The sequence below is a fragment of the Athene noctua genome, chromosome 5, assembly GCF_965140245.1.
Source record: "Athene noctua chromosome 5, bAthNoc1.hap1.1, whole genome shotgun sequence".
NCBI lineage: Eukaryota > Metazoa > Chordata > Aves > Strigiformes > Strigidae > Athene > Athene noctua.
Window position 1 is genome coordinate 39,694,589 of NC_134041.1, and position 27,997 is coordinate 39,722,585.

Sequence of the window (27,997 nt, forward strand, 5' to 3'; positions counted from 1 at the left end):
GCACAGCCTGCAAAGAGTTAGAAGACAGACAGCTTTAATTTCGTAATCTCTTCTTACATACATATATTTAAGGCACAATCCAAAACCTTAAAACATTAACCACAGAATCTTCCCTACTGTCAACTTTACTACTGCCTTGTGACAGTTGCCCTAGCAAGAATGAAATGTGGAACACATCTTCCTTAAAAACAATCAAGGAAAGAAAATGGAACTTGACAAAACTTCTTTAAAGCAGTCTTAACTAGACACAAAAACTCAAGGCTGTTCTCTCCACGTATCAGGAAGTAGGCTAGCATGAAACCAACTCTGCATACAATATATATAAAACTTGCATTAAAATGGCACATAATGTTTATACAAAATAAAACCTCAAATCATACAACTGTGATTTTTGTTCCATAAAACAAACATATTTCAGCATAATATAAGGAGAAATGAAATAATGACCTGTCATTCATGGATTGCTGAGAGTACTATACAGCATCCTGAGCAGATGTTACATAAGTTTGATTGGGGTTTTTTTGGCATTTATTACCTACTATTTTGAACTGGAGAGAAGATATATGCAATATTATCTTTTAAAATGTAATTGCTTTAGGAGAAACAGGTCATTACATATTTACTTTTGCAGAAAAAAAGATGCTTTAAAGCAAAACATGAAAATAGCAGCTTCTTTAAGAAAAGCTCGATGCTCCATTTAGTCATTTCCACCACACAACTTGAGAAGGATTTTCCGGTAGTCTCCTGAAGTATCACCCTGGAAAGATATCCAGAAAAAGAAAAGTTGAAGACTTGTGCTTTGAAATAGAAGAAAAAGAAGCATAAGCATCCTAAACATGACACTAATGACCAAAAGAGGTGAAGCCAAGGCAGAAAGAAAGCATGTGTTAACCTCTTAATAAGAAGAAAAAATTTAGAAGCCTGTTAATTAGAAATCACTCTAATACAAGTACACAGTAAAATCTGCTCCTTCCATAACTGGAACCAAAAATGTCCATAGAGAATATATTTCTTTAGCAAGCTGAATTTGGTATACAAATACAAAAGTATTCAACTACTTACCTGTAGGTAATAATTCATTTAAAAATCTCACTGAAAAGCTGTCTTCCAGCAAAAGGTATGAAAATATGGAAGAATTCATACAGAAGTCCTCTTCCTTGCAATCAGTGTGGATATTTTTCCAGGAGCAGCGAGTGAAAGTTTACTCTTTATTATGTTCAAACACTAAAAACAATGCCTTGATACCAAAAGATCTAAAGGGTTTTCTTCCACATTCAGAGAATATCTCTTTAATGTTGTGGGCAGTGAAAGTCAGTATGGATGCACATGCAAACATGCAATTAATCACAAAAGGCCCTAGCTGAGTTTTGCCTGGTATTCTTATTTGTGAAGTGTTCCCTGGGAGCTGCTCATTAACTAGTTTTGGCTGATGAGACTTGCCAATCCTTTTCACAGAACAGTTTCAGCTAGTGCATTTATCTCATCCTTCAGGTATGACTGAAAACTGTTTTGTTCAGATCAAAATTATTACAATAATGACAGAGTCATTTCAAAGATCAGGATAAATCCTATGCATGTGTAAAGCACAATCCACAAAACATGAAACATTCCTGTTTATATATGCTCTGAAAGGAAAGAACTGCTGTCCACTTACAGAAAACAAGAGAGATTTAAGAACTTTCTTTCCAAGGATGTTTTAGGCTTTACTTTTACAGAAATAAGTAGTAGAGTTTACATACACATAACTGTGCACGTGCATGCCCCATATTTACTGAAAACAAGCCTTGAGTAAGTTCAGCCCATTAAATAGGTATGGTCTGTTTCTGAGGGTAAAACTATTTTCATGCCAGATCAAAAGAGAAGGGAAAACAATAAAAAATAAAAACTAAAAAGACATAGACCTTTTCTACCAACATCTCACTGCTTTTTACTCACACACTGGTGGTTACAGGGCATATAACTACTGGAGTAGATGCACATCTTCACTCTAGAGTTAGATAACTGGAAAAAGCTTCTGCTAGGTGATCCTCTGGTGCATGGGCAGAAAGACCATTACTGGCAGAAGACTCACATCCAAGACTTTTTGGTGCACACCATCCTTCACTATCTTGGCAGGATTCCTTCCAAACACCACCAAGCTGCAGCCCCTCAGTATCAACAGCAGAAGGAATAAATAGGGCCTCAAGAGAATTGGCACCTTCATTACAAGGTAAATGAAGGTGGCACCACTTACTCTCCTCCAGCTCTTATTACCATCCCCATTGGCCAGGCATCCTCTTAGACTGTTACTACAGCTGTTAATAGCAGTAGTAGAGTGGATCAGCTGCTAAAGAATCTTAAGTTTTGTCTATTTCCAAAATCTTGTGCTTTCAAGAGAAAGAGGGAGCAACTTTAAAGGCATATTAGGAGCTTTATACTCTTTCAACACATGAGGTAGAACACCATCATTAGTTAGTTGGAGGATCAAGTGGTTTCTACAGAGAATGGGAGATACCAGGTCTCTGAAACCCCTCTGGACCAATTTCTCTTTCTTTCCCTGTTGATTTCCCTCCCATCTCTAGCTCATCTGCCCCCCCCACAAAAGCAAGTGCTGTCTGTTCTCTAGCACTTCAGCCTCTACTCTCCTGACAAATGCAGCAAACGAAACACAACCAGCTACATTCAGTGCAGTTAACAGCTATTCTGCATAATGATCCATGTTCTACTAGCAGAAAGGATGTCATGGCAGGGAAGATAAAATCTCCAAGTCTTACAGTGATATCCGTGTAGAGGGATTTGCCATACATCCGCTTGTACTCTGCACGTATGTCCAGCAGGTCAACCTCACTGCGCGATACCATGATTCTAATCAGAGTTCTGTCTTTAGTTCCCGCTCCCTGAAACAAACAAAACAACAATTTAACATATTAATAATGAGTAGAAATCCTGGATGGTACTGTACTAGAAAAAAAAAAATTAAAAAATTATCACCCTGTAAATGGCTGTTTACTAGCATAACCCCACTGACTTCAATAAGCTTGAACAGAATTTTGCCTAGCATGCTTTAATAAATTAAATTTACTGGTAGGAAACTAACACCACTTCTCTGCATAAGAACAGCTAGAAAAAAAAAAAAAGGAAGGGAGTGTCAGAGGGTCAGGAAAGTTTCGTGAGTTTGATGGCCTCCCTACTTAAGAGATATCAATTTTGATAAGCCTTAAGCACATTTGTGTTTTACCAAGTGAAGACCTTCTTTGTTTAAAGTACAGTTGTATGCATCTCTTTAAGTGAATCAAATTAGCTAGATTTTTCCAGCCTTTCATAATAATGACTGCATTTTGTTAGTCACCTATCCACTGAAAAATGCCATACCATCAGCTGAACATTAATTCCAGTGAGCTGTACAAGCATTTTTTAAAAAAAAAACAACACACTCTAAGCTTATGTATCTTGTCACAGGCACTTACCTTCATAGCCTTCTGTAATCTCTCTGCAAAAAAAGCCGGTGTGTTCTTGAGGCACTTAACTGCAAAAAGAAACCATACTGCAGAAATCAGATATTCCTCCTGAATCAGAAATCAGTCATTTTTGAAGCTTACCCTAGATAGTCACATGCTTTAATTTTCCATAAACATACACTTCATACAATACAGCTTCTGCTCCATTAGTTAGTCACTGAAATAATTTTCCAGCCAAACAGTAGCAGCAATAAAGTTTAAAAACCTACTACACTTCACGGCTCAAAGCAAACTTTTCCATCACTAGACACCATCTAGCGTGAAGCAGCCATACTGAATCTTTAAGAGTCTAATGATCAGATTCTTGCTTATGAAGAAAAAAGAGGGGATAGGAATTGGGCAAAACGCTTGAAGGAACACACAGTGGTGCTCCTCACTTTTTCCTAATACCACAACTTTCAGGCCACGCATCTGCAAGTCCTGCCCTAATACAAGTTGGGAAGCCATTTATGACAGAAACCCCACCCTTATTTTAGATACACTTTTTTTTTTTTTAGCCACAAAGTTCACCAGGCTTCCTGAAAAATTCTCGATATGCTTACTTAGTAATGACTGGATTTTATATTTAATTAGCACATTTCATTAGAAATCCAAAAGAGCAAAATCTATATCAAATTACTGTCATGTTAATCAGGATAATGAAAGAATCCTCCATCACTCATAAAAATTAAAATCTATATACTGATCCTACGTTGACTGCCAGTAATCAATCATGCAATCTGTGGCAAACTACAAAGAAAACAAACCACATCTGACTTATATTTTACAGCACAATAATGTATCAAAAGCAATCATGTAAAATCAATACAGAACAAAAGGGGTAAACCTAAATACGTATTTCACAGCAACACACATTCTACATAGGAAAAACTACTTTTCTCAATAGAAAAATGTAGATGTGAGATAGCAGTTCACGACACACAACTGTCAATGATACAATTCAAAAACAAATGACAAATGAAATGCATCTTTCTTTATCACTGTCTTAGGTAAACAACACACTTGCACTTTAAGATGTTATTTTGAATTACCAGTTGTACAATCCAGAAAGCTTTAAAGAAAGCAAAATTAAATATTTTCAATTAGAAAACCTTTTTTTCTGAAAATAAGGTTCACAGAACAAATGATGCTAACATCATTGACTGCTATAGAGATATATGTTTGTACATAGATACATATACATAGAAATAAAAAACCCAACCCAAAATCTAGTCAATAAAGGAGTTATTCAGTGAATAAAGTCAATTCTTGCTCAAAAGGCTATTGACTTGTTTGCAAGCTACAGTCCCAATTCTGAATCTGTATCTACATGGAGATTGCAAAGTTCCATGAAGTCAAAGGACCTCCAAACTCTGACAAGTACATTTTCTTTACCAAGGTGATCTTTTTCTACAAACACCAGGAAATTTTTTTTCCCTAAGTTTGGATTTCTAACAATACTTTTTAAAGCGACAAATTCGGAATCCTAGAAAAGGTCTGCAAATGTATTGCACCAACAAAGCTGTACCCAGTTTAGGTCATTAAAAGGCCACTATAGCGATAGCGTGGCCAAGTAAAGAAACAGTTACATAATCCACATATGCACAAGACACGCATGAAAAAAAATGAAGCTTTTAAAACTGATCCCCATTTTGCAAGGTTTTGTTCGAAACTTTCACAAAGAAAAAAAATCTCTTGCAGTTGAGCCAAATACCCTCTCCCATCTTGTTTCCAAGTGATACAAACTATATTTCTCCTATTTATTTAAGTAGGAGGTTGGTTTGGGTTTTTTTTTTTCATTACTTTTCTAGTCATTACCATATTCAAAACCAAAGAACAGCACTTTTAAAGCAGCAGCTCTAGATGCCACAGTAAATTCACAGTAATAAACAGAAAAAGAAATGGAGATGTAAAGAAGCAGTCTTGTCTAAAAGATGAGAGACAAAAGACGAGAGAAAGAGTTCCACAATTTCATCTAAAATAAAACATTCCAAATAAAGTTACTGCACAACAACTTAAGGTCTTGTCCCAACCTCATGGAAACTAAAATCTACCTCCCAAGGAACACTAGGAAACTTGAGGTCTTACTCTTCAGAATTACTGGACGCACTTAAAGATTTCACAAAGCTGTAACCACAGGAAACGTGGAAAAAATAACCCCTTTGCAACCACCCTTCTACTAATAAGAGGGAGAGGTAACTAATCAGAGGGTTAATGCCTGTATTTTACTTGATTTCCAAAGCTGTCCCACATAGTCCATTCTGACTGACTCAGCAGTTGGTACAAGTTCTCATCACTTCTTAAAGCAATGTCCAGTACAGTTAATAATTCTCTCCCCATTTTAATATATGAAATTTAAATTCTGCAGCTAGCTGAAGCAAAAGCTTCATCTGTCATTTTTAGGTCAATTAAGTGCCCTGCTTTACTTACCCTAAGTGACTTCACAGAAAGTTCAACATAAAAACCAGAAAACTGTAATTATTACTAATAAGAAATCCTTAGCTGGAGTCACAGATGGCACCATCTCAGCCAGTTATAGTGGAGTATCAGGAATGAACTTGCTAAGACAACACATACCTACTGCCAGCATGCCCTTTTCCAGGTCTCCAGACATTTCACGACATATGCTTTTTTCAATGTCCCGGTTACACATCCTCTGGTACTCACTGAAGACTGTTAAAGGAAGAGAAAGATTTCAGGAGTCAGCCTCACAAGAAGAAGTGGCACTGGTGCATGCTGGATGGCTTCATTTCAATCACACTTCTCAACTTGATACTACAGTATACTTACACAAGTTTTAATGTCTCAAAAACTAATACTATGTTATCAACCATACTGTTCCATTTACACGTCATCATGCTCCTTCTAGATTGTCTAGTTCTGTCCTTATTTTTAAATGGCTAGACCAATAAACCACTGTAAGGGAAATAGTAAAAATTCTTCTAGGAGAGCTTGGGGCATCAATAAAATTAAGAAAACATTCAGGTTCTCACACACACCCCCATCCCTTTCCTCTCGATATAAGTGCACCTCAATATGTAGCACATTTCAAAAGTTCTATGTAGTTACTAAAATATTTCCACCACTATAGACTGATGTAACACCTAATCACTAGCAAGTAAGAGAGGAAAGGAAGGATTCATACAAAATTGAAACAATTCTAGTTTTTCAATTCTTTCATCAGAGAAACATTTGAACAACTATGATCTCTACCTGCTCTGACATTTAAGGAAGATGATCATAATGTGCAACTCCTGTGTACCTTTTCCCTCAGCAGAATTCATCCTGCTTTTCATTGGTATTATTACACTCATTTTACAGATGCGGGAAATTCAGGCACAGAGCAGTATTGTACATTTATATCATTAAAGACAACAGAATCAAGTTACTGTTTCTGTAGAGGACACCATTACCTGCTCTGAGGTGGGCCCTGCTTCTTGCACAAAGAATGGCATTGAATTTGGATTCATCAGTTCCTAGACGGTTCTCTCCAGCTGCATATAGCTCCTAAATGCAGAAGGGAATTCACATTTCATTACTCAGAAAAGCAGTCAGGCTGAAAAGCTGAGTTACAGATCTACTTCCTTACAGCCTCTACTCCTTCTATACTCATTTCTTAGTCTATGTACTGCTGGAAAACAGGAGCAAGCAATAAACAGCAACTAGTTCTAACCTGCCTACAATATGCTATGCTTTGTCCTGGTTCAACTAGGATAGGGTCAAATTTTCCCCAGCAGAGAGAGAAGGGGAAGGGATCTCCAGCCGAGTTATTCATACCGTGCTGGCGTCAGGTCCAGGGGCGGAGCCTTTTTACTTTTGCTTTTGGTTTTGGGGCGTTGCAACTCACACACGCAGCGGGCTTGTTCCCTGACCATTTTGCGGTATTTCTCTGTATATCTTTTGTCTTGTTTCACTGTTATTGCTGTTTATTGTTGTTATTATTGCCACTGTTGCTGTTCAGATTGTTCATCACACTGTTGTATTAAATTTCTTCTTATTTTATCCCGGGGTCTGTGCTTAACTTCCAGCCCGACAGGCTGCGGGTGGGGAAGGGGCAACGGCAACGTGCTCTCCGGTCCCGGCAGGGCTTAAACCAGCACAGCTTGCAGTCTTCCTAGTTTACTGATGCATAAGTGCTCAATCACAAGAGTTCCAGATTACTAAGGGGGGAAAAACTGTTTAAAAAGTACCCGAAAACTGTTCATCCTAGAATGGTTTACGCCTAGCTTTTTTCCCCATGCGTCTGGGTGCGTTCTGGGATGTTCCTGTCTTTTGACTAAGGCATACTATGTAGAAAGCTAATTACATTACTATTTATATGACAGTAGTGTGCTGAAACAGTCCATGGTTTTCTCTTTGCTATGTGGTGAAATGGAACACACAAAAAAAGTACCAGGGCAAGAGTTACTAGGTCCAATTACCTTATTTGCTGCAAAAATCCATAGTTCCTTCAATAACAGGCAAAGGCCAACACAGGTGTTGAACAGACTAAAATTTAATCCACACAACTATCATCTCAAATCTTTTTGGATTATTCCCATAGTAAGCAGCACCACGGAGTCACCCAACACATAGAAAAGCCAGAGAGCTGACAGAATGAGGGATTTAAAAACCCCTGTGGACTCTACTCCCAAGAGTTTCATCTCTGTAATGAAGCTACATGGCTCTAACACTCTATCAGGGCTTTTCATACCACTTCCATCCACTGAAATATAAGCACTACGCCAGGAGAAATCACAAGGTGTCCAAAACCTTGTAAGCAGATACCACACAGCCAGATTTCAGAGTACTGAACTGACTATACTTAGACACGATGAAGAGTTTCTACCGACCTGCACATCTTTTTGGACAAGAGACATGTCAACAGTTGTACTTTCATCTCTGTTTCCCTGAAAGAATTTGAAGATACAAAAGTGTTACTGGTGGCCTTTTTTTTTTTAAAAAAAAAAAAAACAAACCCTACACACACACACAAAACCCAAACTCCAAAATCCAGGCATGCAAGTACCTGAGCAAGTGAAATTAAAAGCCTCTGAAAGTGTCCAGACGTGTCACTTTTTATTGCTTCCTCCAGAGTTTTCTTAAATTCTGGAAGGGAGACACGATCATAAAGCATCATACACCCCTACTCATTTCCTAAATTCATACTGTCAGTCAGTGATTAAGGAAGACAATTTTGATGGAACTGTAACACATCTAACCTGCTTTATAGACCCTGTTGAGTTCCTGAATATGCTCATTGCTGCGAGAAGCTAAGATTTCAATGAGACAATTTTCATCTGTGCCAATGCCCTAAAACAAAGCACAAGGAGAAAACACACTCTTCAGATTCTCATCTTACTTCTACAACTTAGTATAAAAGAAATGTAGTAAAACTATACAAAAAATACAGTTCAGAATATAATCTTGTTATAGAAGTCAAAATAAGTAGTTTAAATATAACATGTTTCCAAGACACAGGTAAGTATTAAACATACAAATTGAACAAATGATTAAAAAAATTGCAAAAACAAAATTTAATTTTAAAATGTCATCCTTCACACCAGGTTTTAGGCATTTTAAGAATGAGATTTTTCTACCATTAAAGATGAATTTGTTAAATCTAGCAGGTAACTTTCACTAACTAATGGATAGCAGTTGCAATTACAATATAGCTAGTATTATTTCATCCTCCCCAGCTACTAAAAAAATGAAGCCACAGAACACATAAATATACATACTGACACAGTAATGGATGTATTTATTAATATTACACCTTCATTTAAACATTGTATTGACATACAAATGTTTGACCTGTTTTTATTTTAAAAACCTCTATGTTTATAAAATAGTCTGATTGCTTTGAAGAGAAAGTACACAATATTTCCATAATATTTTAGAAAAGGTTCAGCATGGGCTACGAAAATACACTTTTGAGATGGAGGAAAAGATAAAAAGAAGATACACCCTGCCCAAAAACTTTATGAACCTAATTATTGGAACTGTTTTTGAGCACTGAGTGTAAAGTCACTGGAAACTCTAAGTTGAGTGGTTTTATCATCAGTTCCATCACAGCTCAAAGCAAAACCCCAGAAATAAAGGCATTCCATGCAGTAGCTAGCTTAGAAGAGAGCCACCTCAGTGGTTTATGCAAGACTACATAATAAATGAATTGCCGAGACTGTTAGAACTCAGTTTCTGCCTTTTTTTATGTATTCATTAGTATATATTTGTTACAAGACAAATCTATTAAATAGTCTTGACATTTAACTTATGGGAATAACATTTATCAATTTTTCTGTCATGTACATCCAAGAAAAGGGGTACAGATCAGCTGAATAGTGGGTTGAATATCTGGACGGAGAAGGAATGAAAGTTCAACCTTTTAAATGAATACCAAAATTTTTATCAATTCAAATATTTCCTCTATCTTATAAATTTTTATTTCCTACACAAACCTTTATAGCTTCCTTGATTTCATAAGCATCAAACATGACAGGTGTCTTCATCATTGCTAAGATTGTCTTCTCAAAGTTACCTGATAGCTCAGACTTGAGATCTTTGATCAAATCCTAATGAAAAGAAAAAACAAGGAAAAAATGCATAAAGACCACAACTGACAAACGTAAGCACCAAAACTATGAAGTTTAATTGGAATTCTTTATACATATGCATCAATAATATATCTTCAAAGCAAAGTTATTCCTCTTAATAACACTAAAACCAGCATAATTTAACAAGCACATCCAGGTAGTTAGGGTCCAATTAAATAGACTGCACAGACCAAAGAAAGTAACCATTCAGCAGAGAATCTACTTTGTATGTTTCATCTGAAACACTGCCTGAAAAAGTCAAGAGTGGGTGAAAGCAGAACCCTCAACAGGTTATGACTTGTGAACCATCTTCCCCTTAAGGAACTTCCAACCTTTTCTTCCCCAACGCTAATTCATTTGACTTCCAGTAAAGGAACGTAGGCTCTTACTTTTTCTTCTGTCCTCATGATGTATTTACCTTTCCATAAGCTGTTTTGAAGGACAGGATGATCTGCTGCCGTTGCTTGTTTGAACGACTTCCAAGACAATCAATAATAGCCTGCTCATCCGTTCCTGTACATGCACACAGACACCACAGAATGAGCATGCATGTTATGTGAGTTCTCAGCTTTCTGTTTCCATTTGATCTGATCTCTTCTAACCCCAAGCGAAGGACATGCATGCCTTTAATTTATCTACAGTATCTTCTCTCGTGTATGACCACAGAACTTAAAGCTCTACTCCCAATCACAAACACAGTAAGAATACCAAAAAAAACAAAATCAAAAACCAAACCAAATACCAAACTCATGATGTTGTTTACACCTACATGAACTTCCAGTAATTCTTCTGATAACCAAGGACAACCACATGTGAACTGGCCCACTCAGTACACACAATGGAGAAAGTACACACAATGGAGAAAGATCAGTGCTGAATCAAAGCTGCAACTCTACTTTTAACTGAAATGTAAATCCAGACTGCTCACCGAATCCCTTCATGGCCTTCCTTAAGACTTCTGCATCCTTCAGAGAGTCAAATCCCGGTGCATCAGTGACTGTACCTCTGTTTGCATGCTAAAATCAGATCAAGTTGAATTACACAGTAGTGTTAATCAGTAAAAGACTGTGTTTTACTACTTTGGAAAGATGACCACTGTTACCAATTTTCTTTTCGTTAGAAAAGTAACAGAGAGAACTCAAAGAACCCCCACCTCAAACCATTTGTTCACTTTTATACCCAAATTATGAGAAAATGCAAGGTTAAGAAGGTTCACTGATATTAAATCTGCTGTCAAATCAATTAAGGTTTGATGAAACTGTATGTACAACTGACAGACTTTGTTAAGTTAGAAAAGGCAAATTTCATTAAATTTGAATTCAGGTCAAATCATTCTTCTTGGATAACATGGCAAACCCGCATTTGCTTCAAGTCGTATGAGCCTACATTGCTTGCATTTGAAAACGCTCCATCTCTCTCTTCAGTCAAACTTCTTTTCATGACTTTCTTTACAATTTTAGGGTCGGTTTACAGTTATATACACAAAGAAAATGTAAAGAAACATATACATGGTCATATCTCAAAACAAAAACACTGAATGCTCTTACTGTTACAGGAGAGATCATAGGCCCTGTAGTTCCTGGGTAAGAGGGCATAGATGGATTCACAGCTGGGCCTGGTGGATAATCTGGCATGGGCTGCTGCCCTGGGTAAGTTGCTGGTGGTTGTCCTGGATAGTTCATAGGCTGCTGACCAGGTGGTGGCATAGGCTGGCCTGGCATGGGGCCACCTGGGTATCCTGGGTAAGCTGACATTCCTGATGGTGGATTTCCTCCAGGTGGAGGATACCCTCCGTAAGAAGGCTGTTGTCCTGATGGAGGTTGCCCAAAGCCACCTGGAGGGACTGGGGGATAACCCCCAGGTGTTGGAGGATATGTGCCTTGTGGTACATTTGTCCCTCCAAAGGTCCCTGCCAGGCTGGATGCCTGCAACGACAGCCAATAAAGCAAGAGAAGGGAAGGTGTACAAACTGCTGAGTTTCACTAACATGCTTAATTAATATAATACAACCTCCCTCCCCACCAACACAGATACACAGTTCTACATCCACAAAAGAACTAGCAAGCAAGATCAAAAAAACCACCTGTATTCAGTTAACTCTTTACTGTAATCATCAGCTGCCATACATCAAGAAGAACCAGACACATAGCTGCCACTGCATCCAGCATTACACACCACTCACATGGAAGAGCACCAATAGCCACACACCTCTTATTCTAAAAACTTGCACTAATTAATCCCAGCAACATAAGACTATGCTTATCCCCTCTCTGTCCATGGCTGCTTTACATGACCACAGCATCATCTAAGTGCAGGGATTTACTACGAGCAACCTCTGGCTGTTTTATGATGCACTAGATGCATTAGTAGTTTACAACTAGCAATAGTTCCTAGACTATGTCTGGAAAGACATCTGCAGAAACTTCCACAAAGATACTTCACTCCACATGCAATATCACCTTCCCACATGACACACTTGGACCCTCTTCTACAGAGGAATCAGAAGAACTGACATTTGATGACTGCTGTTCTCAGAAGCTAGTTGCTGTGGATATTGCTATGTGCACCCTAGATAGTATGTTGCTTGTTTTGACTGCTGGCTGCCAAATCACTTCACTTTAATCACTGCCTAAGCAAGGCATCTATAACACAAATGTCTTCCTGCAAACCACGCATTTGTTATGCAGCATAACAGATTTCTGAAGACTAAGTTGTCAGAAGTGTCACTCACTTCTACTCTCTGTGAAAAAAAAAATCACACTGGAAACGTCTGCATCTTCTTCAATCAATGTAAAAGGATTTTACTGCCATCTGTTAAACATCAGTGCTTATAAGAGACAGCTGATCCCATATTATTTTCTGAGATAAGTCACTGATACATCAAATTTCACACCCTTGTTCCTTATTCAGACTGTTCAAAATCCAGGTAATTGGCAAAATCTGGACTGTGTTTGCCAATGTGAATATATTAACATTTGATACTCAGTGTTAATAGCCTGTTTCTCTATTCCTCTGCACAGCAAAACCCAATTTATATTACTTTTATGTCCATGACTTCTGAAGTTAGGCTCTTAAATCACCATTTAACTAGTGGTGTGCTCTCCTAAAATAAGGAATATCTTGCAGTAACCATTTTCTTCAATGGATGATATTGAATGCTCAACACCTGCACAGACTAGGCATAAAGGGACAGAACTCAAGGGATAAAACTTCTCAGTGGCAATGCCAGAAACACATCTTTGCACTTAAGGAAGTGACAGTAAAACACACTAAACGACAGCAAACTCACCATTCCAGCCATGTAGTTGGGATTGAACTGACTAGCATAGCTAGCCACGTTTTCTAGGCCAATTGGAGGTGGATTTGAAGGTGGATAGGCAGCACCACCCCATGGACTGCTACCTGAAATCAAACACAGCTGTGCTAAAACAAGAAACTACACCTTTTTAAACTTAATTCCTTAATGATTACATTTCTAATGCAATGTCTGTCCCAACATGAGCAGTTTGGGAGAAGGAAAATCAACAGAAGAGGTGCAGGGTAGCCGTGCAATATAAAGAGAAGCCACACTGGATATTTCTAATCATGTTAGTTATCATTGAATCTGTAAGTTCTCATCTAGAACAACTCTAAACATATTTAAAGGTTAACACTCAAGAGTTAATACTGTAAACACTGTATTTTGACTAGACAGTAGTTTCCCCTAAAATACAAAGCTGACTGGGTATTCCAGTAGGAAGATATTATTAATTCCTTTTAGGCTGCTAATCTGAAAGATGTCTACAAAGCATGACACAGTACACTCACAGCTACCCAAGTTACAAAACTTGGCTGCACACAGCAGTACAGTCTTGTCTTGCACAGCAGTCTAAGCCAGAATATTCTGATGAGAAATAGGATTTACCCTCCCAGACTATTTTGGCTTCTCACTGTACACTGCTTCCCCTTCCCGAGTCAGCTTGCCTAACTCAACGTTTCACCATACCCATATGACTCCAGTCCTTTCTTTCTACCAATAGTACTAACAACGGTAAAATTCATTACCAACAACTGTAAAGTTCACCCTGATACCAAGCAGTAGTTACATATTTCATCAGCTTTATATTATTATAATTTATATCCTTTTAAAGAGCCCTCTCACTTCCATATACAACTACCTGCCTAAGAACAGTACATCAAGGCTAATGTCATAATTAAAGACCTAATTTTTGCGGGATATGGTTTTAAATTGTGTGATTGATTTCTTCCCATGCTCAACTTTCTCACCAGCTGCCTTCAAGACTCAGTACTGACTGGATACTGTTCCTTGACATTTATTGATTTTGGTCAAATTACAACCACCTCCTAGTGCTGTGTGCTTCAAGATGAATAAAAATGGACCATATATGAGCACATGGTAAAGCACCCATATTATATAAATCAGAAGTCCCAGCCAAGATAAAACAGGACTTTTTAACAAGAGAGCATGGAAAGCTTCAGTGATTCAAGAAAACCCTCTGCAGTCTTGTTTTTTGTCCATGCCACCTTTCCAGATAGGACCACCACTGTCATTTAATGTTTACTTCATCTAAACAACTTACCTGGGGCTGCTGGTGGATATCCACCTGCTGTGGGATAGCCAGGGTAACTCATTGCAAAGATCTGAAAAGTATGCGTGATAGTTATTTTCTGTAATGCTTCATTACTCACACCACATAAAATTAACAAGCAACATGCTCGCAGTAGCCAGTTACCAACACTTAGACACGAACTGCCAAAGTCACCCAGGCTTTTTCCTGGGAAATCTGTTCCCATTTCCTTTTGCTAGGCCAATAAACATGTTCAGCGGTAGAGTCATTCCTCAGACATTTTCTTGCTTTGGTTACTACTTACTGCTCACTTTGTCTATTATGTTGTTAAGGATGTACTAATTCAAAGTGCTTACTTTATTGTGCTATCAAAGTATCCAAAATTTTGCAACCTATACAGAACAGTTTTACTAATCAAAAGTAGAAAATCATCTGAAAAACAAACCACATCTTCAAGTGAGTAATTTTATGAGAAATCTTAGAAGGCATTTAAATGCAAACGTCTGCAGAAGTGCAAGGTCAGAGTAAGAAGTGGAAGGGATACACTTCATGCTTACAGCATTGCCATAAAATACAAAGGGTTTACTGAAAGGATAAGATCACTAGAACAAATTGGATCTCTCAAAGCTGATAGTGTGTCTGTCAGCACAGAAGTGCACAAAGTCACTAGCTATCCAAAATAGAAGTGGAGGTCAAAAAGGAAGGACAGTTAAACAAAGGGCAAAATGAATGTGATTTTCCAGAATACAGAGAGCCTTATTTTAAACAGAACAGCTATCAGGAAGAATGGTAAAAGTAACTCAAGGAGCTTGTTCCAGGTGAAGAAAACATCTGCAACCAGTCTTAACTTTTTCAAGGGTATTTTTAGTGACAATTCCCAGTCTATTTTTAAACTGCTGCACAAGCAATATCCCTTGCCCTTCTTTCCCCTAAAGCACTGCCTTTTGCACCTGGCTTGTTTTGCCGTGTTTTGAATTTCAGCTGTGGCTTTTTATTCTGAGTTTTGTTTGCCTTGGGGAGGAGGGTGCTGTTTTTGTGAGATTGTTTTCAGTTTGCATAATCATGTTAATTTCCCTTTCTGGTTTGCATGGCTCTTTTGCACAGCAACAGTGCAAAGAAAGAACACCTTTTTTTTTTTTTTAAAGGAAAATACAATCAGCAAATCTTCACTTTACTTAAAAACTGGACTTCATATACTCAGTTCAATTTAGAGAAATGAACTAGCAGAAATCACAATGACAAGAGCAGCCTAAAAGTTATAACTCTACCTTACCTCTACTCCAGTGTGTAAAGTGTCTAACAGACTCAACAAGAGAACATAATTTCTCAGCATTAGAAAAGGCCTGTTTACCAGCAAATCTATAACGGATGCCTTTAACTAGAAAAAAAATTATTTCCATGCATGCAAATTTAAGTACCACCCTTCCATTTGTGCCATTTGTTCATTCTCCATTTCCCCTACAAACTGAAGTGCAAGGTGGGGTCAACCAGGGGTATAACCATTAGTCCCCCATTACCCCCTTTTCCTCTGCTGACAGGTGTAAGAGAGTTAACAGTTTACCCAGCTCCACACACAAAGAAACCAAGCAGGATGCACATCTGGGAAACTTGATGACGTTTTACAGAAACGGGTTTGAAATCAGTAAACTGTCAATCACAAATGACTAGGTTTAAACCTCAGAAAGGTCCAGGGAAGTCAAAGCTACCCACAACCATCATGGCCCAATTCTGCCTATTCAATTGTAAGAACAGACTATAGGTTAGCTAACATGACACCGTTCCATTCATGTTAGGTGTTGGAAGTGTGGGGAAAGCAAAACCAGTGAGAAATCTGTAAAACATACATTTTTCTTGACACAGGGTGCCCAGAGCAAGCACAGGACAGGATGGAGGACCAGTGATTTGTGTTTGTCGTGGCGCCAAGGGGGAATGCGAAGCGGGGCATAGGCTGTGCGGTCCCATTCTTTCATTTCAAGGACAGATTTATCTCCTGCTCTTTGCAGTAGCCTGCTGGCCTTGTTCCCCATCCTTCTTTTTTTTTTTTTCTCTCACAAAACCCAGCTGCACCCCTTGCATCGAGCTGACCTTGTTTCTCATCTTTTCTCCCACAAAAACCAGCTGTACCCTGGCACCAAAGAACGTACTGTGTCATTACTCAAAAGATAATGGCTTGACTACAGTCCCACCCACTCACACATACACACTAAAATAAATACTACCCTAAGCTTTTACCTAACTCAGAGGGATGATAATCCAACACCAAATCGGAGGGACGTATCAATGGGTTTGTGCTCTCACCTTCCCCCCAAAAGGGACGCCTTTTGATAAGATTTCCTCGGCGATGGCAAGTGTGTGCCTGGGAACTCTGTGTGTGTGATTGCAATCCTTTTTCTTTTGTGTAGTGCTATACAGCCAACCCGCAGTTTGTGCCTTTATTGTAGGCAGTCTTAAAGAATCTCTAGATGTTGCACAAAAATAAAACGTACTACTTGTGAATCTGCCTGCTGCTCTTGAATGCAACCAGACTTACAGTGTATGAGCTGTTTGGGCTAAGTCAGACCTATGGCGATGGCCACTAATCCGGACTACTTGCAAATCTGATGGCTTCTTTTGAACGCAACCGGACCTACAGCATAGGGGCATTTGTGTGTCCAGGTCAGATCTATAGTTACAGCCCCATCTGACATACCTATTAAGGGATAAATCCAACTGCCCCTAGGCCCTCTAATCTCTGAGGACCAGCTAGAATGCAAGGGGATTGATCTCTTACCGAATTTATTCTCACCCTAAATGCAACAGTTCATAACCAGATTATATCTGAAGGGTAACGGCTCACATAAATTTTCACATTGTGTCAGATTCTTACAAGATGCTCTCCATAACATGGTAAATGTTTTTCCTCCATTCCCTTCAGCCTTGCTTCCCAGTGAGGTCTTTCACTGCAGTACTACCTGGGAATTTTGGAATAACTTAAGTATCAGGGCTGCTGCAGCTGAAAAGACAACAAGCTTTTGATTATACAAGCACTTCTCTACATGACTAAGCTCTATGTAATTTTTCATTTCATATGCAAACACAGTACGTAACACCTACAGCAGCAAATCTGGCCTACAATTAATGTGCAATATAGACAAGGGGGCACAAACTCCACACACAGCAGTCATCAAGGACATAATTTCTTTTTCCAGGTGTACTCAATGCTTATCCTATGTTAAGATTTGGTTACTGTGTTCCTTCTCAATTCTAGAAGCTAAATCGTGAAAAAAGGTCTCTCACGGTCATCCCTGCAGTTCAGCAAAATAATGGATTTTTACTTTTGAATATTCACTGATGCTTAATAAAGAGCATAAAGGTATGGCAGCAGCTACACGGGGTCTTTGAGAGACTGTGTTCCAGCCCGGACATCTTCAAAATGCCACTGTGCTTCACTGCGACTTTACAGAACTGGATAAAGCCAAACATTTTAATAAAGTAGATGTAAATTCAGGTTATAAAAACTGTCCAAAAAGCACTTGCAAAATATTGTTATCCTGGGGGAACCGTAACTGCTGGAGGTAATGCCTTCTGTTACCCACAGGAGGACTGTTAAGACCCCAAGCCCATGAGGCCAGAAAGCAAAAATTCAGTATTTCTGATAAAAGCTGAAAGTAAAACACATAATCTCCTCCTCTGCTGGAGAAAAAACAGGCAGCTTTCTTCCTCCCCATGCTTTGCCATGTTCCTGACAGCCTGCACACAGGCATATTTGATTGCTGGAGGGACCTGCCAGGCCCCAGGCACACATTGGGACGGCATAAGCAGCAGCAGGGAGCCCCACAGCCCGCTACCCGCCCTGCCCACAAGGCCAGCTCCACTCCACCTCTGGGCAGCTAAAGGTGCATGGAAGTGGAGAAAGGCCCACAAAAAAACCCACAAAAAACCCCCAACAAAATCAAGAGAAGACAGCCTGGCACTTCAGAGCCTTGCTACATCACTAACTGGCTTTACATAATAAACCACAGCCATGGTACTAAAACGGAAAATAACAATTATTACTCAAGTCGCTCAAAAAACAAACAAAAAACCCACAACCCAGATTCTTAGCATGGAAATTGCTTATAGACAACATGTACATTTTTTATACTCAACTATTATAGCACTGAATTTTTTTCTTCATGTGCAACCCTTTACTTTTCGTTAATTTATCTTTAGCTTCACATGTAAATACAATAATGCCAGGATACTCCCAAAAAATGATGTCTTTTCAATAAAGCTTTAGGCTTGGGTATTTTTTTGTGGTAGAGGGTGGGGAGCAATGGGATAGGCATTGTTCTTCTTAGAAGGGTTTTTGCTAGCTTTTAATCCTATATGAAATGTTCCTTTTAAATTGAAAGAAAATGAAAAGAGCCTTTTGGCAATTAAAGCTGAGGTTGAGAAATAATGCTAACTTCACTAGCAATTTGAAAAAAATGTTACTCTCTCTATATATAGAAGAGTTCCACTTGCTTCGTTTGAACAATGCATTTATCCAGGACTTTTCCAAGGGGAATTTTTCCCACACTGGTTTGATTCTAGGCAAACTAGATCCACAAACACATCAACTCCTCATGCTAAAAAACTTCCCTGATCACCACCTTTTCCATATTTCATCAAGCCTCTGTTGACTATTTCTCTAACTTAGCAAGTATCTACCTCTTTACCTTTCCCAATCATTCCTACAACCTTATCTCCATTTCATCTTCTAAGCTCATCTTCCCAAATTTCTTCTGCTACTTCCACATCATCTTACTAAAATTCTTAGTGATGAGCAGCACCTGCCTGCTGACAATAAAGTGGTGACATAGGCCAAGGAACGGAAGATGCTGAAGTCCACCCTTATATACAAATACTGCATGGGATGATGCAGGAACAGTGAGGTCTGTGTTTGCTCAGACATAAAAGAACTAGGCATAAAAGAAGGAAAAAAATCCAAATCACACACAGAAAGAGGGAGTGCCTTGAAGAAAATACACAAAACTGTTAAAGTCCTCTCCCGTTCCCAGTGTTCACCCTGGAGGTCCACTTCAAAACTCTAAATAAAATATGAGGTTTTACTCCCGCAGTGGACATTGCTATCTAGCTTCACACTGCAAGACATGAACCACTCAGGCTCTTAAGCATTTTCCTGCTGCTTTAGCAAAGCTAAGAGGGAACAGACCTGTTCATAAGAGATTAAAACTGTGGAATATTTTCAATGGGAATCCTGAAAATACTCTCCTCTAAGCCACAGCACAGCAGAAACACACTACAACTGGAGATATTTGTAACAAAAATACAGATTATGCAATGATGGCAGGCGAATAACATTTTAAACTGCCAGAAAACTTCTGTTTCAAGGTGAAATCTAAATAAGCTCAGCAACTGCATTCACACCCATTCCTGAAATTTATTTAGTGGCTGCTGTTCAGGCCCAGCTATGTCCAAAAAACTGAGTGCAAAAAAAGGATGAAAACACCATGACCTATAGTTGTTCAAAGTAATTTGTTTAATTATGCCTGTCTCCCAGGGAACGATGAGTAAAGTTAAACCTTTGGCCTTTACTTCTCCTCCACGTTAATTACCAGGATGTAGTACAAAAGGCTGCCCAAAGCTATAAATTGCAAAACCTGCTCTGAGACTGATCCCTGATTGTGAAACAAGCAGAACAGAATTTATCACCTCACAGTATGCTGCGGATTTTCATCAGAGGTGAACTGAGGCATCCACCACTGTGCTTTTGCAAGACAAGGACAAGCCAGTCAGCATCTTACTAGCTAACTGTCCTTTTACCAGCCTGAGCAAAATTTATATTTGACTTATGTAAGTTGTTCTCTCTTGTACCAGGTGTAATATTTTTCATCCTGACAGAATAAAAGCCCTGCAATTTGGTTTCCCATTAAGTCTTCTATGTATGTGACTCCCTGTCTAGCCTTTCTTTCACCAGGAAAAAAATAATTTACTAGGATGGGTTCCCCTTCCAACAGGGCTTAATGTAGCTGACTGAGTTCATGCCAGTCAAAACTCAGGAAACCTCTTTTACACAAAATTTACCACTCATATTTGGCCTTTAGGAACCTTTACTGGTCTTAATCCAAAAATGTATATTTGAAGAGTACTAATACATCATCCATTTCCTCCAAAAAGATGTTTCCTTAAAAAAAACCCACAACCCACAGCTCTGAACAGATGGCAAAACAGAAACAAATTAAAATATGGCCTTTTAAAATCTGAACTTTAAAAATTTGAAATGCGTGCTAGTGTTACAAATCAGGATCACTGCCAGTTTTGATAATCCTTCTAATTCTATATCATCATCATCATCATTATTATTACAGAAATACTTTATGGAAAGATAATCTACATTTTTTGACCTGCTGGGTTAAGCAGGGGGTGGGGAAGCATCAGAAAGGTAGCACTGACAAGCCTTAGTCAAAATAAGGTAGAGCAGAAGAGAGATGCTATGTCCTACAAAGAACAGCTGAATGGGAGGACAGACCCATAATCCACAACTGAGCTGTAAAAACGTTAAATAAGAACATTAATGTAACTGATAGCTTTCAGTGACAGAAGCATAAACCATGATATTACAGCAGTACCACTGCAGGAGATGCTAACCCAAGGTGCTTGTGTCATGGATTCTAGACAAAAGTGCAAATATTTGCACTGCAATTCTCAAACCTCTAGGAACAAGAAGTTAAATTTCAAAAACACTGCTCATTAATTTAAATTACATATAAGATTACCCCACTTCAAATATTTTATACTGTTAAACACTTCTTGAAGAGTATTTTGAACAGCATTAGAAACACTCCACACAACAGAGAAATGCATGAGAATATATAACCAAAATAAGATCCTCCAAGATAGTGAAACAACTGCTTTGATGGTATCTACACCAGTACAAATTTTGTATTTCACAGAATAACTTGTTAGAAGGGATCTCTAAGATCATCTAGTCCATAAGGAATTTCCCAGATGACTCACTCTGACCTACAACTAGAATCTCTCATTGCTTGCTTTTATTGACTAGTGAGAAAACAAAACAAAAATGACACCACATACAACTAAGACCTCAGAAGCCTACAAAGGATAATTCTGATCTAACAGGCAACTCAGCTACTTCATGACAAAGTTTTTTAAACACCTAGTAACAATAACCAGCATCTGCTGTGCCACAGGAGCAAATAGGGACCAAAAGCTTCAATAACCAGCCCCCTTGTCTCCATGAGACAGGCTCAACTCAGCTCAACCATGCTCTCCTCTCGCTGGTACATCTCCTTGACAACTCAAGACACGCATCCTTCACAGAAGGTCAAAATTTGAAAGGGCAAGTAGGTGAACCTCATATTCTAGCTGCCAGCAGAACCGAGTCTGCTGGAGATGGCAATGTAACACCATTCATTAGCACCAAACCACAGAGATGTCAAGTGGTTGAACAGAAAGAAACTTCTGGGCTTGGTTTTATGGACCTTTGTCTTAGGGCTCCAAACAGCAGACAGCAGGGGAGAGGGAAAAAGGTACTGTAACATTACCAATCAGTGGTAGCATTTCATGGTTGTGAAGATCCTGCTTAGGTAGCTAAACATTTATTCCCCCAGCATACAGCTTCATTTAGCATACATGACTCTTCTGGGAAGGTCACAGACCTCTTTGAGTTTACACATCAGTCCCTACATATACACTCAAGGCAACAAAGCCCAAAGAACTGAAGTGAGTTGTGGGTGCGTATGCCGGGTCGCGAACCGTCTGCGTCACTGACAATGTAAAATGTCATCAGCATTCAAGTTAGAAGATTAACGATGTCTAAATTAATGACGCACTTAGAAGACTAACAGTGTCTAGATTAATGACGGCTAAAAGCAAAAAGAATTTATATTTGTTAGGGAAGAAACAGATAAGAAGGGAATCTTTAGAATAACAAAGCAGAAATTTATCTACCGGTTGTGCACGCTTAGTAGCACTTGTTGAAAGTGCTGAGAGGAACGAGTTTTTGAAATGAGCATGCGCCAGAGCAACACACGGATCTGCTGTCACAAGAATAAATAAGGACTTGTTTTTCTAATAAATGCCGGAGCTTGATGTTAACCATATTGGTGTGTGTCTTGTCTCACAACCTTGTCCTGCAAATAAAGGGTTCCCTGCAACAGTGAGTTGCACGGACTCTTGAGATCCACGTGCAACAAAGCCAGGAGTTAATTTTAGGAAGTCAACTTCACTTTGGCCTCCTACTCTGCCCTGATCCAACTGTCTCCTTTTGTAGTAGACTCTTGCAATGTTCTCTTTGGAATATTTACCATGCAGACAGTCACAACATACATGGCAACACTGACACTTACCTAACAACATAACAAGCAAGAAACAATACCAAAATAGGTTTATGAGAAGTTTAAAGAAATAATAGAATGAGGTTGCTCTATTTCAGATTCATAACTTGTCGTATAAAATAATTTGTTGCAAAAAACAGTCATGCTATAAATAGTCTGAATTATGTTCTCAACTGACTAATGCCTCAGGGATTTATACTCATCTATTTTAAGTTCTACCATGCAAGCACACATTCTTACATCATCAGTGCAAGCCAGAATAGGTAAATATCAATTACTCAATTTCACAAAGTACACTCTGTGTGGGAAATCCTACAGAACTAAAGCAACAGTGTTAACGTTCAGTACTCTAAAACCGTTACTCGAAAAATACCTAATTGTGCATTTCACGCCACCGACTTTTAAGTAGCTGCTATGCTCAAGCCTGAAGCGCAGGGCCAGGGAGTAGCCCTGCTGCAAAAGTGGAGGGCTCAGAGTTCCCCAGCTCTGTGACCCAACAGGAACAAAAGGATGACAGAAGTATTCCACTAGGTCCTCTGCCAGTGCTTCCCACATTGACATTGTTCCTGCTGTAGAAGCAGCCAAATAACACCAAGCTGTTCAAGTGACAAGTCCACAATGAAAGGCACACTTACAGGACCTGCACGGAACATATGGCCATATCCTACACTGAGCACAAACGTCTGTGCTCTGCACCAGTCTGACAGCCCTGGGACTCAGCAGCAGAAAAACAGGTAAATGTGACCTTGTAAATATGTTAACTTTTTCTTAAAGGTGACAACCTTCACACTTTCTAGACATTGAAGGGCATAAATACACAGCTGTCCAGGAATACTAAGTTATTACACATCCATGAGCAAATGGACATGCTTTGTTCATTCCTGACTATCTAAAGAAATACCAATTTCGAGCTGATTGATTACTTCTTTACAGGAATTGACTTATTCAAGAAAAAAAAAAATTAGTATAGTAAACCAGAGAGCCAGGTATTTCACAACAACCATAAAAAAGCAGAGTCAAAAGAAAGCAAGACTGTGGCCTTCAAATCTAGTCTGCATGTGGGATCAGCAAACTTTTGTCCTTAAAACTTACTACTGAAAAAGAAGGGGGTTTTTTCCCCCTAAAGACCAATGTTTGCAAAATAGGTTTATTCTCCCAGCTAATGGAAAACTGAGTATTTTCAAAGCACTGTCAAGTGCAGCCAACAACCAGTTATTTGGACTATAGATAGGTACAAAGTTTACAAGTGAGTGCAATTTTCAAAACTTAAAGTTGTTCTCTCTAGCAACAATAAAAGGGATATTCACACTGTCTGCTTTAGGCAACTTATGCACCTAATTCAAAGCAACTTGCTAGGCCAAAGTTAGAAATCTAACATGCTTTTTTTACCCAATGAGAGGTCTTTTGGGAAAGTGAATCAGATGCGTAAATTAATCACAGTAAGTATTGTTGAATGGCTATTGTAAGGTTCAGCACAGAGGCCTTGCAAAGATTTAAAACTTATTTGGATCTTTAATATGGGATTAATTTGGTTGACAGTTCTTAAGCCTGCCAGAAGCTAGAATCCAAAAGCCTGAATTGGAGGCCCACCTCTCCTAATGATGAAATGAATACTAATTAATGGCTCCAAAGAAGGAAGGAAACTGTGAAGTCCAGTGCTTCCTCAAGACAACAACTGAGCTAAAGCTAGAACAGAGAAACCTACTGATGACACTTTTCCAATGCCCTCATAAAAAAACCACCCATACTGTGTAGGGGAAAAAAAAAAAATCAGCTTTTATCCTTCCCTATTACCATATAAGACAATATCTAGTATCTTCTCTCTCAAACAGAAAAGACATCAGGAAAAAAAGGAAGCAATGTCTGGGAAGGACTTCTCTCCATTTCTTTGTATATCCTACAAAAGAATACTGCTGCCAATCAAACAGCACAGCGATGCTTTGCACTGTAGAGGGAACAGCCAGGTAGTGAGACTGTGTGGGTTTGTGTTCGTTTTTAAAAAAAACTACATGAAGCCTATTCAGTCTAAATTCCTATCATCTAATGATTAGCACTGGTCCACGCTCAGCTTCTGTGACAGCTGAATAATATGGATATAATTTCACACATACACACAAAAAAACAGCTGCTAAGTGTAGGCAGGATTGGCTGCCTGGTCATCGCAAGTACATAATAAAATCACCCCTTAAGAAGGATGGCAGCCAAGTTCCCTCTCTGACTCATAACTGACTCCAGGCTTGCCCCAGCCAGGATCTAACCAAGATTTTGTAGTGAGCTCTGATAAAATCTAGAACAAACACGGAGCAACAACAGAAGTTATATACTGTAAATACTTACTGCTACCCTTTGGCTTACCTATCTATCACCCATGGTACTGCATCACATTCTTCCCAGCTAGGGGAACTGCCTGAAGGAAATTCAGCATTTACATCACACAAACCTGCTTTCAAATAAGCTGGCAACAGCAAAAAGAAAGGGACCACCTCAGCTTCAGTGCATGACAACAATTCAAACGGGTGAAAAAGTGTTGCTCACAGGAATGTGAACATACAGCCTCTTTTTTTTTTTTTCCTTTTTAAAAAAGCCTTTTTCTACCTTCTTCAAAAGCAACCCAAACCAAAAGTCACTACATACAGCTGACAAGTCTTCATCCTTATTTCCAACAGTTTATAAAATACAATTTTAGAATATATCCAATAAAAAACATGTTTCAATGTGGCAGACAAATATATGACAAAAGAAATTACATTGGTCTCGTTACTCAGTTGTATACTTAATTCAAGGAAAGCCTCTAACTGCAATTTGAAGCTGACAGAGAAGTGTCTATGGATGATTATACAAAGCCTTGGCTAAAAATAAAAGAAACTTTCGTTTTTTTAAAAAGCACTGCTATTTCTGTAGCCACCATTAAACCATCTCTGCTTTAAGAATAGCTTCCTTTTTTTATCCTTAGATTGCTATCAGTTCTAAGATAGGCTCTATCTTAGCTCCAATTAATGCAATGTTATTGAACAGACTCCCTGGATTGTCCATGTTCACCATCTTACTAGAAGTCTAGGAAACAACATCTCCTGTAACCTTCAAACCAGACAGACTTCGTTGCTTGACTGGACTGTGTTTTAAATTTCAATCTAAAACTACAGTATTTACAATTTTTTTTCTTTAATATATTGTATTGACTATATAAATACCTCTATAAAACAGCCCCATCCCACTACGGTTTTGTTATATTAGTAGTTTTTGACATTTCTTAAGAATTTCCAGTCTGACAATTTGCAACTTCTGGGGACTATAAAGAACAAGCTAAAGAAGTAATATAGCTTATGAATGAGTGTGATGACTACTCCAGAGATTTTAAGTTCAGATTCACAGAGATGTTTTGGCTCCTAACCTCATTCTGAGGTCAGGCAAGAGAAAGGTACATAAATATTATTGTTGACAGAGACATAAAATCATTAGGCCCTTCAAAATCTTGCTGAGTCTCTACGATATATGGTACACTATTATATATGGTGCGTTGGGGACAGAGGGGAGAATAATTCACAAGAGCGGGGCCAGAGGCACTTCCAGGAATAAAGAATTCAGCAGAAAGGCAGCAGGGATCAGGCCACAGGGAAAACTGGAAGCCGTGTCCAGTGCAAGTTACTTGCTGCAATAGTGGGAGGAGAGCGGTCTGAACGACTCTCACAGCGGCTCCAAAACCAGGAAGTTACCGAAATAGCCAAGCTATGGTGAAAACATTAATGCACTCAAGCTTCACAGCAGCCATACACTAGCACTGGTTTTGTAACATTTTCTGACATTACCACCCGTGCGACAGTAGAGCACTGACCCCTTCAACAGAAAACACTGTGTGCTGGGGGGTGTCAGGGAACCAACCCCCAGCTCCTACAGCAGCGAGGCTTTTAGAGACATAAAAACCTACTAATTAAATCCTTCATGAAAACACATTGCACCAGCACTTTTCCCTCTTTGTCAATCTGTTTTCTCTTCACACCTTCACCTCAGTTTTTCTGCCCCAATGCATCTGTCCCCATTTTTGTCTGAGCTGTTTTCCACGCTTCCGCCACTCCCTTCAGAAGATTTCTCCCTTAGCTATTCCCCCTCATCAGGAAGAAACTTCCAGGAAGTCCCGTTAATCTGATAAACAAGTAAAAATATCCCAGGAAGATACTCCCCACTGCCAAGCCTCTCTTCTCCAGAAATAGGATGGGGACAGGGAAGAACCTCTGCTTTCCTGAATATTGAGATGTTTACACCGTTTTCTGTCTTACACAAGCTATAACAAGAGTTTAAGAGCTTCTATTTTAAGACACTTTAAGCACATGTAGTGTAAGAAAAACACATTACAAGCAGTTTGTAGAAAGGGATGTTTGGTTAAAAAAGAGTGTTGTGTAACGGCTCTGACAAGACTTCCATCTTAGGCTTCTTTCGTTAATCATACACATTCAAACCAAAAGCTCAAAATAAGCTGAGGGATACAGGGAAATACCGAACGGCAACTACAAGAGCAGAACACTGCTTTCTGAAACCACCTCATATGTCTATGCAACAAGAGCAGCTTTCACCGAACCGCGGAGCCACCGCGGGCCGCGACTACCCCCTACGCCAGCCCCCTGGCCGCTGTCTGTCTGTCCGCCACCCCGCCCCCCCTGGCCGCTGTCTGTCTGTCCGTCACCCCGGCCCCCCTGGCCGCTGTCTGTCTGTCTGTCTGTCCGTCCGTCACCCCGGCCCCCCTGGCCGCTGTCTGTCTGTCCGTCCGTCACCCCGGCCCCCTTGGCCGCTGTCTGTCTGTCCGTCACCCCGGGCCCCCTGGCCGCTGCTTGTCACACCGGGCGCGCCACAGCTCCCGCCGCCCCGTCCAGCGGACGCGAACTCCCCCGCCACCCCGAGGACACCGGCCCGGCCCCGCGGCCCAGGCTGGCGCTCGCCCGTCCCGTCCCGTCGGGCCGCGGAGGTCGCGCCTACCGCGGATCCTCGGGAGCCGCTGCGGCCGCCGCCCCTGGAGACGGCCGGTGGCGCTGCGAGGCGGTGGCGGGGAGCGGCAGGAGGAGGAGCCG

The 27,997-nt window shown here is 39.5% G+C and overlaps 1 protein-coding gene across 1 annotated transcript; it reads right to left on the reverse strand.

Annotated features, from left to right (window-relative positions):
- Nucleotides 1–17: 17 nt before the first annotated feature.
- On the reverse strand, nucleotides 18–27,997 carry ANXA11 (annexin A11). The gene is made up of 15 exons (XM_074907123.1): nucleotides 27,906–27,997; nucleotides 14,629–14,689; nucleotides 13,338–13,450; nucleotides 11,596–11,973; nucleotides 10,977–11,064; nucleotides 10,467–10,561; nucleotides 9,914–10,027; nucleotides 8,678–8,768; nucleotides 8,485–8,564; nucleotides 8,309–8,365; nucleotides 6,890–6,983; nucleotides 6,054–6,149; nucleotides 3,447–3,505; nucleotides 2,754–2,876; nucleotides 18–757 (listed from the first exon to the last, which is right to left on the reverse strand). The coding sequence occupies exons 2-15, from the start codon at nucleotides 14,678–14,680 to the stop codon at nucleotides 698–700; spliced, it is 1,500 nt and encodes a 499-aa protein (XP_074763224.1). The 5' UTR covers nucleotides 14,681–14,689; nucleotides 27,906–27,997; the 3' UTR covers nucleotides 18–697.

Bases quoted from the DNA above. Each gene is read 5' to 3' on its own strand.
- ANXA11 (XM_074907123.1), bottom strand. From the start codon at position 14,680: ATGAGTTACCCTGGCTATCCCACAGCAGGTGGATATCCACCAGCAGCC. The intron at 10,562-10,976 runs GTGAGCAGTCTG...GTGCATGTACAG, and splicing joins GAAGGCCATGAAGGGATTCG to GAACGGATGAGCAGGCTATT. The intron at 6,984-8,308 runs GTCGGTAGAAAC...TTCTGCATTTAG, and splicing joins TTGTCCAAAAAGATGTGCAG to GAGCTATATGCAGCTGGAGA.